The sequence below is a fragment of the Rhinolophus ferrumequinum genome, chromosome 14 (assembly GCF_004115265.2).
Source record: "Rhinolophus ferrumequinum isolate MPI-CBG mRhiFer1 chromosome 14, mRhiFer1_v1.p, whole genome shotgun sequence".
Taxonomy (NCBI): domain Eukaryota; kingdom Metazoa; phylum Chordata; class Mammalia; order Chiroptera; family Rhinolophidae; genus Rhinolophus; species Rhinolophus ferrumequinum.
In genome coordinates this window covers 49,997,205-50,013,729 of record NC_046297.1, presented here as the reverse complement: position 1 = coordinate 50,013,729, position 16,525 = coordinate 49,997,205, and the positions used below count along the sequence as shown (strand labels likewise).

The window sequence follows — 16,525 nt, the reverse complement described above, 5'->3', positions numbered from 1 at the left end:
GTAATCCTCCAGATTTCTCATGGCCACGTTAAGAACGAGGCCGATTGGTGTCACAACTAGGAGTGGAGCCTGGAGAAGCAAATTCAAACCAGAGTACCTGGTCTTTTCAGCTACTCCTGAAGGCGTGCCCACCACTGAGCTGCTGAAGTGGGTTTGTCACAAAGCCATCAGCCCATCTGTTCTATATAAAGTGTCCCCTTTTCATGAAAAGGAGGCAGAGTCCATTCAGATGATTTAGAAAGGAAAGAAATTTTAACTTTAGAATGTAGTCATGTTTCATTTATGTGTGGTTTACTGGCTTGATAGCTAGTTGAAATTGTATTTGATTTTAAATAAGTAGTTGTAGTTTTGGAGCCAAGCATACCCCCACTCACACTCACACTCACACTCACACATGTTCTCACTGAGACGTGATAGTTGGATACAGCTGCAGTTAAAATTGCAAAGAGGGAATTGTCAAAAAGCAGTAAGTACTGCTCTATGAGAGGTATATTGTTCCCTTTTGTTTTCTTGTAAAGTCATCAAGAGCTATTCCTGACACAGAACTGTTATCCTAGTTAAGTAATTTCAACATTTTCAAGATGTTTCCTTAAACTAGTGGGTGTTACATCTCTGATACTAGATTAACTAGGAAGTCCAAACACGTTTATTCTCTAATAATACCCTGCAGTGAAATTGCCCTTGACAGCTTATGGATGCACTCTCGTGCATTCTTTGATTTTCACACCACTCTGTGAGGAAGACAGGATAGGTTACTACTATATACCCTCACATAGTAAGTGGCTAACTTGCCTAAGTTCCTAGCAAGTGGTAGTGCCGGGACTCAAACCCAGTTTCGTCACTTAGCAGCCATTTATGGAGCACCTAGCATGTTCCACACAATAGTGGGGATGTAAAAGAACAGGCTGTGCTCCCGCCCTCAGATGCCTTAGTGTAGCGGGACAGACAAGCAAGTATGCAGTTCTGATGCAGTGTGAGAAGTTTCACAGTGGAAGTTTGCACAGAATATTAGGGAGTAGCATCCACACCAGCCTAGGGAAAGAAGAATCCCAAGAAGGCTGCTCGGAGTAGGTTCCCATTGTCTTCAAACTAGGAGGTATCCAGAGGCTTAGGGTAGGGAGTAGGAGAACATTGTAGGCAGAGAAAATTGTTAAGTTCTAAAATACAGAGATGCTGGAGAGCATGGATCGTCAAGAAACTGTAAGTCGTTTGGAACGCTGGGATCGAGGGACGAGGGAGGAGTGGCAGACGGTGAGTTGGACAGGGTGGTGGGATTGGACCTTGTGAGCTTTACTAAAGAGTCTGGCCTTTATTCTGGAGGCCGTGGGGAGCCATTGAAGGGCTTTGAGGAGGGCAGTGATATTCAAATTCCATTTTAGAAAGGCGACTCAGCCAGAGAGTCAACCTTCTTGCTGGAGGGGGCAAGACAAGAGGCCAGGGAATGAAGAAGGGGCTATTAACAACATTTCAGCAGTTAAGCAATGAAGGTCGTGCTACGTCATTGGGGATGGAAAGAAAAGGAAAAACATAGTCCGTTAAAATAGACTTGATACATTTAACGTTTTTGTGGGTTATGTTTATCTGTCCTATTTTCTCCTCCCTCTCTATGGGCAACCCCCTTTCCTCCCATCCCCCAAATGAACCACCCTAATTTTCGTACTCTAACCTGAACCCAATCCAAATATGTTTAAGCTGAAGCAGGTGTACTGAAACAAAAAAAACACATCTTCTAAACAGCTTCCAAATGAACCTAAACCAAATCAATATTTTACATGGTTTGTATTCCTAGCAGGCAGTTTGGCTTAATCCAAAACAAGCTTTGTGGTCAGAAAGAACTTGAAAGAACAGCAAAGGGAGCCGTTGCCTGTGCCGCTGACACAGAAAAGAAAATCCAGGCGGGGGGAGGGGGGAAGAAGGTTGCTTGTAAGGACAGTTTGCACTGATGATTATATTGCCCCTTTCAACTCTATAAATTGGATTTCCTTAGTAGTAACTGGCTTTAAGGACTAAAGTATTAGCAGTAGGCACTGGCATCCCCAAGGATTTTAACATGTTTTCATGCTTTTCCCCTAGTCGAGGTCCCCATGGGCGAAGTAATGGAGCTTCATCGCACATGTCTGGCAACAGCCCGCCATCGCCACGGGAAAAGGACCTTCTGTCCATGCTGTGCAGGAATCAGCTGAGCCCTGTCACCATTCATCCCAATTATGCGCCTTCTTCCCCGAGTAGCAGCAACTCCGGCTCCTACAAAGGAAGCGACTGCAGCCCCGTCATGAGGTGAGTGCTGGTCATCAATCCATGGTTCTTCGTTGGTTCTACTTGGTAGTTTTCTTAAAAAAAAAAAAAAAAAAATGAAATAAAAATGACATAGCTCTTGATCTGCTGCCTTTTTCTACAGTAAGACACTTCTCTTTCCTTTCTTACAGTCAGCTAATCCTTCGAGGGTTGCTGCAGAAAGAACGTAAGCCACAATCTCTAATAAGGTTCAGCGGTCCGAGTTGTGACTGGGTAGGGAGACAAAATGGCACAGTGGCAGTAGGAGGGTCCTGCACATTTCCATTAGAACAGGGAAGAGTCATGTGTTCATTCATTCAAGTACGAGATATGTCTTGAGCACCGTTGTGCTAGGTACAGTGTGAAGTGCTGGGAACAGAGCAGTGAACAACAGAGACCGTCCTTGTACCTACTGCCCCGAGGAGAAGAAAGACGTTATCCATCTAATGACAAAAACATTAGGATTATTCTGCAAGTACATGTGTATGTAAAAGGTGGGGAAGAGGTCCAGCTCAGTCTGGAGGGCTCTCTGAGAAAGAGAAATTGAAATGAGATCTGAAGGTCAAACAAGGAATTAGTTAGTTCTGGGGGGAGGGGTGGCAGTGGGGAGGCAAAAAGAAGGAACTGCGTATCCAAATGGGCCATGACGGGTGGCAGGGTGGGAACTGGACTCGGGCCACCTTGGATGGAGTGTAGGCACCGGGGAGCAGGGCGAGTGCAGTGGCTTGGGCCAGGTCCAGAGTCAAGGAAGAAGCTGCCAGCCCTCCTCCTTCAGTCTTCTTCCTCTGGGCGTCCTGTTCTCATTAGTCAGCTCTCTTACAGCAGGGATGCTCAGCTCCAGGCCAGGACTGAGAGGGGCCAAGGTTCTGGCTGGGGATGTTTTGTAGAACACTGGGCACCTCTCTTACAAAACACACTCTGGTGAGAGTGGAGTAGCCTTGTTCCCGTCAAAAGAAGGAAACGTTCCACCAAATCAGCACACTCATGCCAGGGACTGATTTCAGAACAATTTGAATTCAGCTAATAACAATCAGAATCTTAGGGGCACATTGTGTGGAAAGTTAGGTCATCTCGCTCCCTTCCTGCCCTCCCGCCTGGCCTCACTCATTGTCCTCTAATATAACAGCATGTTACTCTGAACTGACAGGCAGGCCCATGGACAATTGTGTATTATTTTGTTTGAGATCATTCTAAAGCCATAAAAAATTCGCTCTCCTCTGTCCCCACCCCCGCCACAAACATCCCCCCCCTCCACCACCACCAAACTTCCAAGTAATGAACATCCTAAGATTGGCAAGTGTAATACAGTCCCCTTCCACATTGAGGTCACATGACAGAGGTTTAGAAAGACCCCAACATACAGCTGCCATTCCTTCTCAAGCTGTTGGCTGTACCTTAACTTTTCTTTTTATACAAAAGGAAATAGGGCAAAAAGTAACACTTTGTTACTTGGGTTATTTCAGGCGGTCTGGAAGGTACATGTCCTGTGGTGAAAATCATGGTATCAAACCCCCAAATCCAGAGCAGTATTTGACTCCTCTGCAGCAGAAAGAGGTAACAGTGAGACACCTGAAGACCAAGCTGAAGGAATCTGAGCGCCGACTCCATGAGAGGTGAATCTGCGTTCCTTGCACACGGTGGTTTAGGACAGTTTCTTTTTCTATAAAATGAAATAGGAACCCACACTAGAGAAACATAGGAAAGAAGAAATGTGATTGCATTTCATTTTTATCAAATTTCTTAAATCAGTCTCTCAAAAGAGCCATTTCATAATCTTGCATGATTTGGCTGTTTCAGGAATTCAGGGTTAGAGGGGACCGTCTGCTTTTTCTGGGTGTGTACAGCTTTGACAGGAGGAGTTGGGTGTGTGCCTGACTATTTTTAAGTGGCAGGAACACTTGCAGGAACAATCCATACTTCCAGCAGAATGGGTCACACACAGTGAGCCCCTATTAAGTTCTGTTTATCTCTGTGAGAGAGTAGATGGCTGTGTGCATTGTGATTCCTGCAAGCTATTTCTGTGCTGAAGGAAGAGGTTAGTTATTCTTGGCCAAGTGTTAAGGTTTTTTTTGAATCTTTGTCTTTTATTTGGCTGCAATGTTTAAATTTCAGAAGGTATTAAAACAGCCATTCTAAGCATGGCTTATGACACAAAATTTAAATACTGCATTATTGGGCACAATTTTTCTTCCTCTTTTCATGTTTAGCTACAAGTCCATACTCAAAGATGGCAAACCAGTTAGGTTTGTGTAAGTTACTTTTTACAACAGTTAAAATACTTTCAAACAAGAATATACTCTAGCACCGAGTAACGACTGGTGATATATGTACTCTACTAAGAAACAAATAGTGAAACTGATGACCATTGATAATGGCCAATCCTACCCACCAGTCTAAATCAGTGTCTGAAAATTGTCATGTACTGTACTGTATAGAAACAGGTTTAAAAAAAAAAAAAGTCCATACTTAAGAGATCTTACCTCGGAGAGAAATGACTTTTGACCTCTTGGAGGAGGCCACATTCTTTGCTTGATGGTTTTCCCCTGAACACTTTAGGATGCCCAAGCAGAGGTCTTGACGGGGTAGCTATGAACCCAGGGTAATGATGCCGTGCGTCAGACCCTACTTTCTGAAGATCTTTGGTTTATGATTTGAGGAAACTGTGGGATGGTTCAAGCCATCATGGGAGGGAGGTTTGAAGGCAGTGAAACTGGAGAATATTCAAGCCTAAACTTACAGCAGCTACACTAACAACATCTCATATATATCAGCATCCTGACTACCTGGTCTTCAAATCCACTGAGAATATAAGGACATATATTTACATTGACTATGAAGAACTTATATGTAAGGAAGAATGTTTCGACAGAGATCTTCAGATAGAGTCCTGTGAAGGACCTAAGAAAGTAGGATAGATTTTCTTCAGTGTAAGATGGATTCAGTATCATCTTACCTGAGATGGAATAATAAACTTTTCACAAAGCCTTTGCAACATATAGCATTCTATAATTTAAAAAAAAATGTAATTATCATTGGAATATGATTAAGCTTCACCCGGAGTACCCCTTTTGGCAAGGTGGCAGAGGGGCTGTCTCTGGAAGAGCAGGTCACAGAGAAGGTGACCGACATCAGAGCAATTTTGCAATGCTAAAACTTAGTCTGCCTTCTGTCTTACATAGGTAATTAAAACTAAAATGGACTTTCCTTCCACAAACTGTAGACATAAAAGGGGAGGCTATAGAGCAGACTAAAAGACTCTGCTGTGTTCTAATAATAACTTTCAAATATTAAGTATTGAATAGAAGATAATGCTTATAAAGTACTTAATGCAATGTCTGAAATATACTGAGCACTCAAAAAAGAATAAAAACAATAATAGCGGATTTTATTCTGATTCTACTCACTATTATTTTAGCTATTTTACGATTAGGGGAGCAGTTCAAAACTGATGTAACCTCTGTATTTCAAGTGGAAAAGAATGGGCTCTCCCTTCTGTGTGTCAAAATCATTTGCTGCCTAGTTCAAAGTGGACATTTTTCTTAGCCTTGCTTGTCTTCTCACTCTAGGGAAACGGAAATTGTGGAGCTTAAGTCGCAGCTGGCCCGCATGCGAGAAGACTGGATTGAAGAAGAGTGCCACCGGGTGGAGGCCCAGCTGGCCCTCAAGGAAGCCAGGAAGGAGATTAAACAGCTCAAGCAGGTGATCGAAACTATGAGGAGCAGCTTGGCTGATAAGGATAAAGGCATTCAGAAATACTTTGTGGACATAAACATTCAAAACAAGAAGTTGGAGTCACTACTTCAGAGCATGGAGATGGCGCACAATGGCACTCTGAGGGATGAACTGTGTCTGGACTTTCCGTGTGATTCCCCAGAGAAAAGCTTCACCCGAAATACTCCTTTCGGCAAGGTGGCCGAGGGGCTGTCTCTGGAAGAGCAGGTCACAGAAGAGGGGACCGACAGCGAGCTGCTGGTAGGAGAAAGCATGGTCGATGGCACCGATTTGTTTGATGAGATGGTGACAGCCACCACCACAGAGGCTGGCGACCTGGAGCTGCTTCATTCCACCTCTGGGCCAAAGGTCCTTGAGACCGTCCCCGTGACGGTGGACCAGGAGGAGGGCAGTATGGTGGTGGAGCAAGCCGTGCAGACTGATGTGGTGCCCTACAGCCCTGCAGTCTCGGAGCTCATTCAGTATGTGCTCAAGCTCCAAGACGCCTGTCCCTCGAGCTCAGCATCCCCGGAGGAGTCTGCGGCGGACTCAACAGAAAGCTTCCCAGAGTCCATCTCTGCATTCCTGGTTGATTTAACTCCAAGGAATCCAAACTCAGCCATCCTTTTGTCTCCCGTGGAGACCCCACACACCGTGGTGGGTCTGGAAGCTCATGCGAACCGCCTCATGAGAGAGCTGGATTTCGCAAGCTCCACAGAAGAAAGATGGGACAGCATCATCCCGCTGGCCCAGGGGGCCGTGGGCAAGCAGTACTGGAGCAGCAGTTTCCTGGTGGATCTCCTGGCCGTGGCTGCCCCCATGGTCCCCACCGTTCTGTGGGCATTCAGTACTCAGAGGGGGGGGACGGATCCCGTCTACAACATCGGAGCCTTGCTCCGGGGCTGCTGTGTGGTTGCCCTGCATTCTCTCCGCCGCACCGCCTTTCATATCAAAACCTAGGTAGAAGTGATTGTTCCCGTGTGCCATTCAGTCCCGTGTGGCGTTGTGCCAGGTGGAGAAACAGCAGGTCGACCTGGGACGGTGTCTGTTCTGTCGTGTTGCCCTCCGTATTTGATTTGCACTATAGTTAGTTGAAGCCTGTTCACTGTTGAGAACTGGAGGTATCTTCAAAGGCATGGAGACCTGATTCAAGTCAATGTCCCACCAGTGTGGTATAGAAAGCATGCTCATGACCCTGCCGTATCGTCTGAGGTGCCCGTTCTTAGCCTAGTGGTTCAGGAAGAGAAAATACGAAGTTTGCACTTTCAAGACAGCTTCTGTAAGGCTGGCATGTTATCTCCTTGCTTTGCTTTGTGCCGTTTTAAAATGTGTGATTGTTCCAGCATTCCAATGGTCTTGTGCATAGCAGGGGACTGTAACCAAAAATAAACATGTATTTGTGTAATTGGTTCGAAGAAGTCTTGACTAGTTCTTTAGTGTCTTACTTGGGGTTGATAAGGTTTGAGTGTTTGCAGTTTTTTACTAAATGTAGCTCCGAAGTCTTAAAATGGCTTGTTTGTTCTTAAACCTGTTAATTGATGAAACTGTATGTAAGTTTACAATGTATTAACTTATTTTTTGCTTATTATATATAGTGTTTTATTGGAAATTGTTTGTAACCACACACTTCAGCATGATGAAAATAAAAATTAGTGTTTCCAGTTAAATAAATGTTTTATCCTCCTATAAAATAATTTTCTCTGTGGTTTTACTTCTATATATGATAAGAAAGATTACATGGATAGTAGATCCTTCTATAGTAATCAATAGTGGTCTGTAAAAATAGAATTAAGAAATTAGAAAGAGGGCTGGGTGGCCGGATGGCTCAGTTCGTTAGAGCGCAAGCTCTTAACAACAGGGTTGCCAGTTCGATTCCCGCATGGGCCAGTGAACTGCACCCTCCACAACTAAAGTGAAGGACAACAACTTGACTTGGAGCTGATGGGTCCTGGAAAAACACACTGTTCCCCAATATTCCCCAATTAAAAAAAATAAAGACAAAAGTGAAAATGTGACCGGTTTGGTTTTAGGAATATTATTTAAAAAAAAGAAAGCAAAAGAAATTAGGAAGAGGGAAAATAATTATTAAAGGTAGGAATTTTCTACTCCATCTTGTAAAAAGCATTGTTTCTGAATAAAAAATAGCTTTGGTTGTTTGTTATTTAAACTACCCATGCACTTATATGTCTATATATTTATACAATAAGGATACGTTGAGTGTTTTCAGGAAAATTGGGTTGATGTTTTTTCAAGCATGTTAAGGGTACAGAGAGGAAAAATATGCTAGTACTATATGCTCCTTTGGGATAAGAGGGTGAGGTTGGGTGGCTGGAAAGGGATGAGATAGTTTTTATCCATATTCAGCTATTCTTCTGTCCAACCTTATGATGTGGGTATTATTCTATTTTACTCAAAGAGGTGAATTGCTCAGGATGTCATAGTTCATCTCTGGAAGCCAGGATTTCAAGTGTCTACAAAGCAAATGCCTTTTCCACTTCACACACAAAGGGAAGAGACCTGGAGAATATCCAAAGTTCTCATCCAGGAACTCTTCTTCCATATCACTTACCACCTTTAAATATATGGATATTTTACCTACTTATTACTCATTCCCCACTAAAATATTAGCTCTCTGAGGGCAGGGATCTGTTCTACTTTGTTCACAGATTATGTCAAGAACTTAGAACACTGTGTGGCACGTAGTAGGGTTTCTAACAATAGCTGTTAAATGAATTATCCAACATGGGTGGGTGGTTGTTCACATGCTAGGCACTTTACTGGGTCAGTCATCAATTGTGAAGGAGACAGACAAGGTTTCTGCCCTCGGAGAGCCATTCTGCCTGTGAAAGACAAAGAATATACCAACAAATGACCAAGACCATTTTAGATGGCAATAAGTGCTTCCAAGGAAATAAATTAGGTATTTTAACGAAGAGTGACAAGGAGAAGGTAAGGAATACTTCTCTGAAGAAATAACAGTGCTAGTGGATGAAAAAGAGCTGGTCACATAAAAATATGGGGGATAAAATGTAAAAAGAACAAATGCAAAAGCTGGGAGGCAGAAAAGGGCTTACTTAATATGTTATAGGGGCACCAAGGAGACCAGTATGGCTAGAGCCTTGGAGTGATGGGGGAGGGAGGTTTGGAGAAGTGGACAAGCTAGCTCATATGGGCCGTATAAAGCACGGTAGAGTTGGTTTAAATTCATTGCCTGTGCAAGGAGAAATACTAATGGGCTTATAAACAGGACATGATATAATCTGGTTTCCTACCCTCAAACCATCACTACCACAATCAGTCTGGTTGCTGTAATGCAGAATGCATTGTAAGCAGGCAGGATTGGAAGAAGAGAGACCATTTAGGGGTCTATAGTAAATAGTCCAATGAGTAGTTACGACAATTTGGAGGTGAAAGTGGATACAGAGATTAAGTTGAATAACAAGATATAGCTTGAAGACAGGACTGCTGTGATTTGCTGATAAATTAGAGGTGGAGAGTGGGGTGATGTAGGGTTTAAGGAAAAAAGAAATCAAGGATGATTTTCAGGATTTTAGCTTGAGCTACGGTGGTGTCAGTGGTGGTGCCATTTACTAAGAATATAAGGAGGTCAAGAGAAAGAAATTTGGGAAAATACATTTGCAATGTCTATTAAATATCTGTGTGGAAATGTCAAGTGAGTAATTGCATACATGGATATGAAAAATCATAGGAGTTGTCAGGGCTAGAGTTCTTTATAAAATTGGGCTTCTTCAACATTTACATGCTATTTAAAACCATGAGATGGACGAAATCATCCAGGGTGAATGTAAAGAAGAAAAGAAGAGCAAAGACTGAGTCCTGGGGCACTTCCACATTTAGATAGAAGTAGAGGGTGAAGAATGAATAAAACAGCCTGAGAAGAGGCTGCCTAAAGGAGGAAAACTAGGTGAATGTAGCATTATGAAAACCAAGAGAGGGGAGTGATTCAAGAGTGGAGTAGTCAACTGTGTTGAAACCCTACCAAGAAGTTGAGTAACATGAGAACAGATACATGTCCACTGGCTTTAACAACACAGTCTTAGTGACTGTCAAGATCTTTTCTTTGGAGAAAAGGGGATGGGAGCCAGATGGCAGTGGATTGGAGAGTGACTAGGAGAGAGAAAGTAGAAATTGACATGTGCAGCTAATCATTTTTAAAAGTTTTACCTTGAAGGGGAGCAGGGAGGCAGGTGGTAGTTACAAGGAGAAGCAAATGACAGGGGTTTGTTTTATTTTTCAATATCGAGAGGAGTTAGAGCAAGCTTACATGCTTTGTGGCTGAGCCAAAGGAGAGAAGGAAATGGAAGATGTAGGAGAGAAAAGATTAACTGAAGAAGGGAAGCCTTGAGCAGATGAGAAGGGATAGGCTGTATGGCAAGAGGTGTACATGTGGAGAGGGGTGGTTTGTCCCTGAAAGGCCATTGCTTCTACTGGAATACACGTGGCACACACTGGGCAGTTACACAGCACACAGCAGTCGAGGGATTTGGCTGAAATGGAAAGGGAACTATTTCTGGAGGTGAATAACCGGAACTGTCTCAAAATAATGAGACTTGCTGACTCAGGTCCCTTCCTGTAGTCCAGCCCAAACCAACACCTAGATGCTATCTTCCTCACTGTCCCTCGTTGTGTTTATTTTTGTTGCTAAATTAACACATTTTTACTTTAAGAACTGACATTCAATAGTATATTAGTTTCAGGTGTCCAGCGTAGCGGTTTAGTCATTTATATAATTTATGAAGTGATCCCCCCAATTAGTCCAGCACCCACCATAAACATATTTTTGGTCTCCACTTATTGCTACAGAAACAAATATAACCACACCAACTCAGCACTGTTCTTCATCAAATCAAGATGGATGGAAAGATGGGCTCTGGTAAAAAAGAATTCTCCGGGAACCACAAATATTTATGTTGATTATCAAATTGAACGCAGCTGATCACAAATAGCAAATTGCTTTGTTGTCTTAATGACCTGTATCCTTCTTTAAACGGAATAATTCAAAGTTAACTCATTTGAAATACTGGACACTACATATCCTTTCCACACTGAAACAAATTTGTGCAGAGGTAAAAGAGGAGATCCTGGAGCAGTTACTGTGTTTTATTTCCCCCACCCTCTTCTCCAGGGTTTCAGTGTACAGTCTGTGGAAAATTACTGCTTTTATTCAGAACAAAGTCTCTCACAAATGAGTCTTGCCTCATGAAAGAGATGGAACATAGCTTGCCTTTCGGAAGCCCAAGGCGTTGGCTGTTTTGTGGACAGGATGATCTGATCCCATAGAAAGAAGCACCTCAAAGTTGCTTTCCGTAATACGGGTGCCTGTAATGTACAAACAGGCAGGAAAATGGAAAAATAAGAACAATTCTACTCTACTCAACAAACTGCTGTCGCATCAAAGCAAATATTAAACATTTCCTACAGTTGTGTGTGCAAACATTCCAATTTATAAGAAAAGATTTTTCCCAAAGGGATACACTGACCTTTCCAAGTTGAGCTGTTCAGAAATGAGGAGAAAAAAATGCAGTGCACTCAGATGCCAAGCGTTTCTGACATTTGTGACAGAAAAAGGAAGTCTGTGATTTGTATTAATCATAGGCCCTGCCTTAGTAGTGGTTGGGTCTGATATGTTTTTTTCTTTTTTTCCCCCCTTTCTTCTGCCTACCCCCCACCCCTCTGGTTCAAGCCGTTGTTCCTCAGTCTAGTTGTGTAGGACACAGCTCTCTGGTCCATGCTGGTATTGTGAGCCTTGCGCTCCTCCCCCCAATTGAGGCAGTCAGTCCTCTGTTGTCCATGGGCCACTCACAGCAGCCGGCGGCAGCTCACGGCAGCCCAGCTCCAGGGAGAGCTGTTGTTCACGATCTTTGCTATAGAGGGCGCAGCTCACTGGCCTGTGTGGGAATCAAACCTGTGACCTCGGCCTTAGGAGCACTGCGCTCCAACAACCTGAGCCACCGGGCCAGCCCCCTGGTATGTTTTTCTCTTGAGGATTTTTCATTTTACAAGTCTTGGGGTAGTTTCTGACTCCCATTTTGGCTCTATGAGCACTTTTACAAAATTCCCTTATTCCCTGTCTTACCAGGCAACATGTGCACAAGGAAGTCACCTAGGAAATTAAACATAGTAGTGTATAGCAAGCAAATCTTGAAAGAATGTGGGCAAACTCCCAATTGTCCCGAACAAAAACAATTACAAAGTCCAAATAGAATAAAACATATTTGTATCAGGTAATTATTTTTAAACCAGTGGAAGATATGCTCTGCTGTGACTACTGATTCTCCCACAATCACAATGATTGTGATAACTAATGGTTATATTCCATTAATTATATTTTGATAATTCCACAGAACTTTAAAATTCAGAAAAGATTCAAACAATAGGCAGAAGAGTTTGTGTGAAAAGACTGGAATATTATAGTAACATTTAAGTTTTGTAAAAGGTGTATCTCTTTCAAAAATTTTTTTCAACACTAGAAACAAACAATCAAAAACAATACACAAAACACATGAAAGTGAAGTTTTTTGGAACAGAGGCACCAGGCCTGCGGGCCCTGCCATTTGTCTTCCTCGCATCCCCTGTAGTGGTTCCAGTATCTCCTCTGAGAACAACTTGAAAAGCAGTTCGCCATACACCAGGTTCTTTGAAAATGGCCAGTTCATGTAAGCTCTCCTGAGTGGTAACTCTCAGTTCACTGGAATACACAGTGCTCTGGGAAATGGTCATGGACATGTTTTCTAACCTTTTAACACAAATCACAAAACTGTGTTTGCCAGTGCTGTTGGTTTGACCTTGAAGAGGATCTCTCACTCCAAGTACAGAGGCCATGTAGTATCTGGGATTATAGTGCAGTAAAATGATGACGGAAAGCCTGCAGTCCGGGCTCCTATAGTGAAAGCTATGAAAAGCAGAGGTCATAGCTTCTGCTCCCGAGGCTCTAGAGTTCTTCTCTATGGTCGTCTTATCTGACCAGCCTTCAGGGGTATCGTCACTCTTCTTCCCTGAAAGTGTCATTTCTGATCAAAGCTATTTGAATAAAGTTGAAAAATTAAATGTTTGCCAGACTAGAGCTGTTATGGACTGGAATATGAAAACTATTAACAACAGCAATATTTCTCTAATTTGATGGTACAATAAGAACCTCCCTCCCTTCCTTGCAATCAAATAGCTCACAGTGTTTGAAATGGTTTGGCAGCCTCACTTTCCACAGTAAACAATAGGTGCTGACATTTTAAACTGACCTTTAATTCTTCTGAACGAGCACATTATTTCTGGCTTGTTGGTTGCATAGAGAAAATGAAAAACAAAAGCAGTCTTAATAATTTTCACATCTCTCACTGAATGCAGTATATGGAAAAAAGTTTTTTTAAATGATCACCCTTGTACTACCTGACTCCACAAGAGTTCCTTTTAATCATGACAGGGAATTATGAGGCTTCAATACATGGCAGACCTTCAAAAAGGAATGAAAAGCACTTGCGTACTTTAAACTTACATGAGGCAAGTGAAATATATCCATATTCTTATGCACATCTTATTTTACTTACCACTACAATAAAGTACGGGGTCAAATTTTTTTCAAAAATTCATTCCAGGGGCCACTATATCTAATGATGATGTCATTTTTCTCCCTAAAATAGGTAAACACCCATTTTATTCAGGGATAGTCAGCAGGTTTGGAAATGGCAATGCTGTATAAATTAAGCATTCAAATTAAGGTTTGAATATTTTAACAAATGAAACCAACTATGGGAAGAAGTTAGGAAGTTAGTATATCTTTTTTTTTAACTTTTATTTATTTAAATATATTTTCCCAGGACCCATCAGCTCCAAGTCAAGTAGTTATTTCAATCTGGTTGTGGAGGGCGCAGCTCACAGTGGCCCATGTGGGGATCGAACCGGCAACCTTGTTAAGAGCACTGCGTTCTAACCAACTGAGCTAACCTGCCAGCCAAGAAGTTAGTACCTTATAATGAGCCAAAATTGACCTAAGACTAAGAAACCATAACTTCTCTTGACATACCACCGACTCAGTGTACGTCCTTTGAATTTCCTATGCATGGAGATCATTATTTTTCCTGTGTCAATCACTCTCAAACCATATCCTAAAGACACGAGTTAAGGTAACTGGACAAGGTCAAGTACAGTTTGTGGCAGGAGGGTCTCTGGGTACAGTACTCGGCTGCACATGCATGAAACCTGTGACTTTGGCCTCATTAGAACTATGACCCAATCAAGTGAGCAAATTGGCCTGTGCAAATGTATGAATATAAGCCACATTTCATTTTGTCTTGATTAAATCTGACCCAAGTAAACTGGGAATACATCATTACATGACAGGGACACTCAACTATAGTCGTTATTTACATGAAAATAAAAGTCAAGCTAGTTTCCTTCATATTCATTAATTTCTTAGGAAACACAAATGGGCATTATCGACTATAATTTGTAACATCGTCTTCATCGAACTAGAACTAGAGAGGAAATTCTAAAGGTTAACTCTTTGGCAGCTCATAGTTTCAAGTAAAGAGGGGCCTTAGAAACCATTGTCCACCTAGAATGCTGATTAACCACTAATATGACCTGCTTGTTATTTTCCTTTCCGTTATCTAACACATAATCACCTTTCTAAGCTTTGGTTTCCTTGTATGTGAAATGGGGATAATATCTACCTCACTGGATTGTGAGGAGTCATTGATATAAAGACACATAGACAGCGATGAGCTCATAATACATGTTAATGCTCTTATTAAACTTGCAGTTCAACTAAAAGGTGTGTAAAAATTCCTATTGCAAGATCAGTCACCTTCTCCCACTCTCCACAGAAAAGGGCCTGCCAATATCAGTATACAGTGAGATATGGGAAAAGTGTGTACAAGATCACATAAGGAAGTGTGTACAGGGCCTCATAACAACATCCATTTGTTGAGCACTTACAAATATGCCAGGCACTATACTGAACACTTACAAAGTCTGTTAATCCTTAAAACCATCTCCATCTAAAAGATTTGCAAACTTAGTTTAACACTGCACCATCTCTGCAGCAGTTCTGAGAACTCTTGAGATCTCAAAATTGGTATGATCAGATTACTCTACAAGCAGAGTACCTGCATTTATAGCCACGAACATTCCCTGAAAAAGAAGGCTGAGATTACTTGGGTTGGCCACCGACTTCAGTGAATGTTTCTCTGCAAGGATTAGAAGTGTCAGCAACAGCTCGGCAAGGGTAGAAATCTGTTGTATGAGACAGGTAAGAGGGGGCTCCCAGAATATGTCTCTTTCCAGCCCTAGAAGATTGAGGCTTCTGGTGAAAAAACACCTTACTCTCAAAACTTATTCTGGTTACTGAGCGTGCCCAGTGGCCATGACTGGCCATGAGGGGCACCGAAGATAAAAGGTAGGAAGCAAAGTTTAAAAAAAAAAAAAAATTGACTACAAAAGGAGTCTGTAGCTAGCTAGTACTGTAACCTTGGAATAGCCTTGGCTGTATTAAAGGAATGTGAATGAAGTAAATTACATCAAGAAAAAAAGAAGTCTTTGATATGAGCACCTCCAATTTTAAGTCTATGTAAATGGTAAAAACAAGTTATTAGCGGCTAAAATAAGCTCCTCGTGAACCCACCATCTTCTCCAGCCCTCCAATTCACCTGCAACAATCTGTAGGCCCTAGAGCATCCCCAACCCCCAATTTGGCTTCAACCAAAACCACTCACCTTGCTGTTACATTTGCTTACACACCTTATTAAAGATTTCCTCTGAACAAGGTGCTAAAGAGTAGGAAAATCATTGCAGCATGTTATCTCAAAGCTAAACTATATAGGATTAAACAAAATGTGTATGTTAGCTCTATCAGGCCCAGACCATCCCTTTAGTAAATATGTTATTATTGACAAAATTTAGGCTTTTTGTAACATTGGCTCTGGTTAGATTTACACTATAGTGGTAACTTGTGGTGTTGGAAGCTCCACGGAGATGCCAGTTTCCATAGTTACCATCTTCTTCTCAACAACCAATCTTCATTCAGGAATAGTCACTGCCCTGGCCAGAGTCAAGTTCGTGTCAAAACTGAGGAATTCAGATGTTGAATTTTAACTGTCAGTTCTAATATGTCCACTCAATTCAACATGCTACTAAAAGAGCCAAGAAGCAACTAGAGGATATCCTCCCTAGCTCAAGTTTAGTAAGAGGACATAGCTGGAAACCGTAAAAGTATACATAAAAAACACAAAGTACCTTTCACACGTCTTTGCTTACTTACTCAGTACATGAAATACAATTCAGGTAATGAATAGGACTTCACTTATTCTATGTATGCTTGTCTGTATTTCTTCTTTACTTCTAATATGCTTTTAAAACTGTTAATTCTTTATTTAAATTAAGAAAAAAACAGAAACCATAAATTTAGAAGCTGAAGAGCCAATTTGCTCCCATGAAATGTTTACCATGTGTTTAACTCCATGACTTCTTTTGGGACAATATACCCAATTTAATACAGGAAGTTAGTTTACATACCACGGAGGTTAAA

General features: G+C 41.9%; 1 protein-coding gene across 14 annotated transcripts in view; it reads left to right on the top strand.

The window, feature by feature from the left end:
• The window catches only part of SYBU (syntabulin), a 108,006-nt gene extending 100,326 nt beyond the window's left edge, over positions 1-7,680 (top strand). For 12 of the 14 annotated variants that reach the window (XM_033125791.1, XM_033125803.1, XM_033125790.1 and 9 more), the window contains 3 exons: positions 2,074-2,277; positions 3,738-3,887; positions 5,841-7,680. In XM_033125791.1, coding sequence (XP_032981682.1) covers positions 2,074-2,277; positions 3,738-3,887; positions 5,841-6,945 — 1,459 coding nt within the window. In that variant the 3' untranslated portion in view covers positions 6,946-7,680. The remainder of the gene's footprint in view (positions 1-2,073; positions 2,278-3,737; positions 3,888-5,840) is intronic. The other 2 variants (XM_033125802.1, XM_033125793.1) reach the window with 2 other exon arrangements.
• The last annotated feature ends 8,845 nt before the right edge of the window (positions 7,681-16,525 follow it).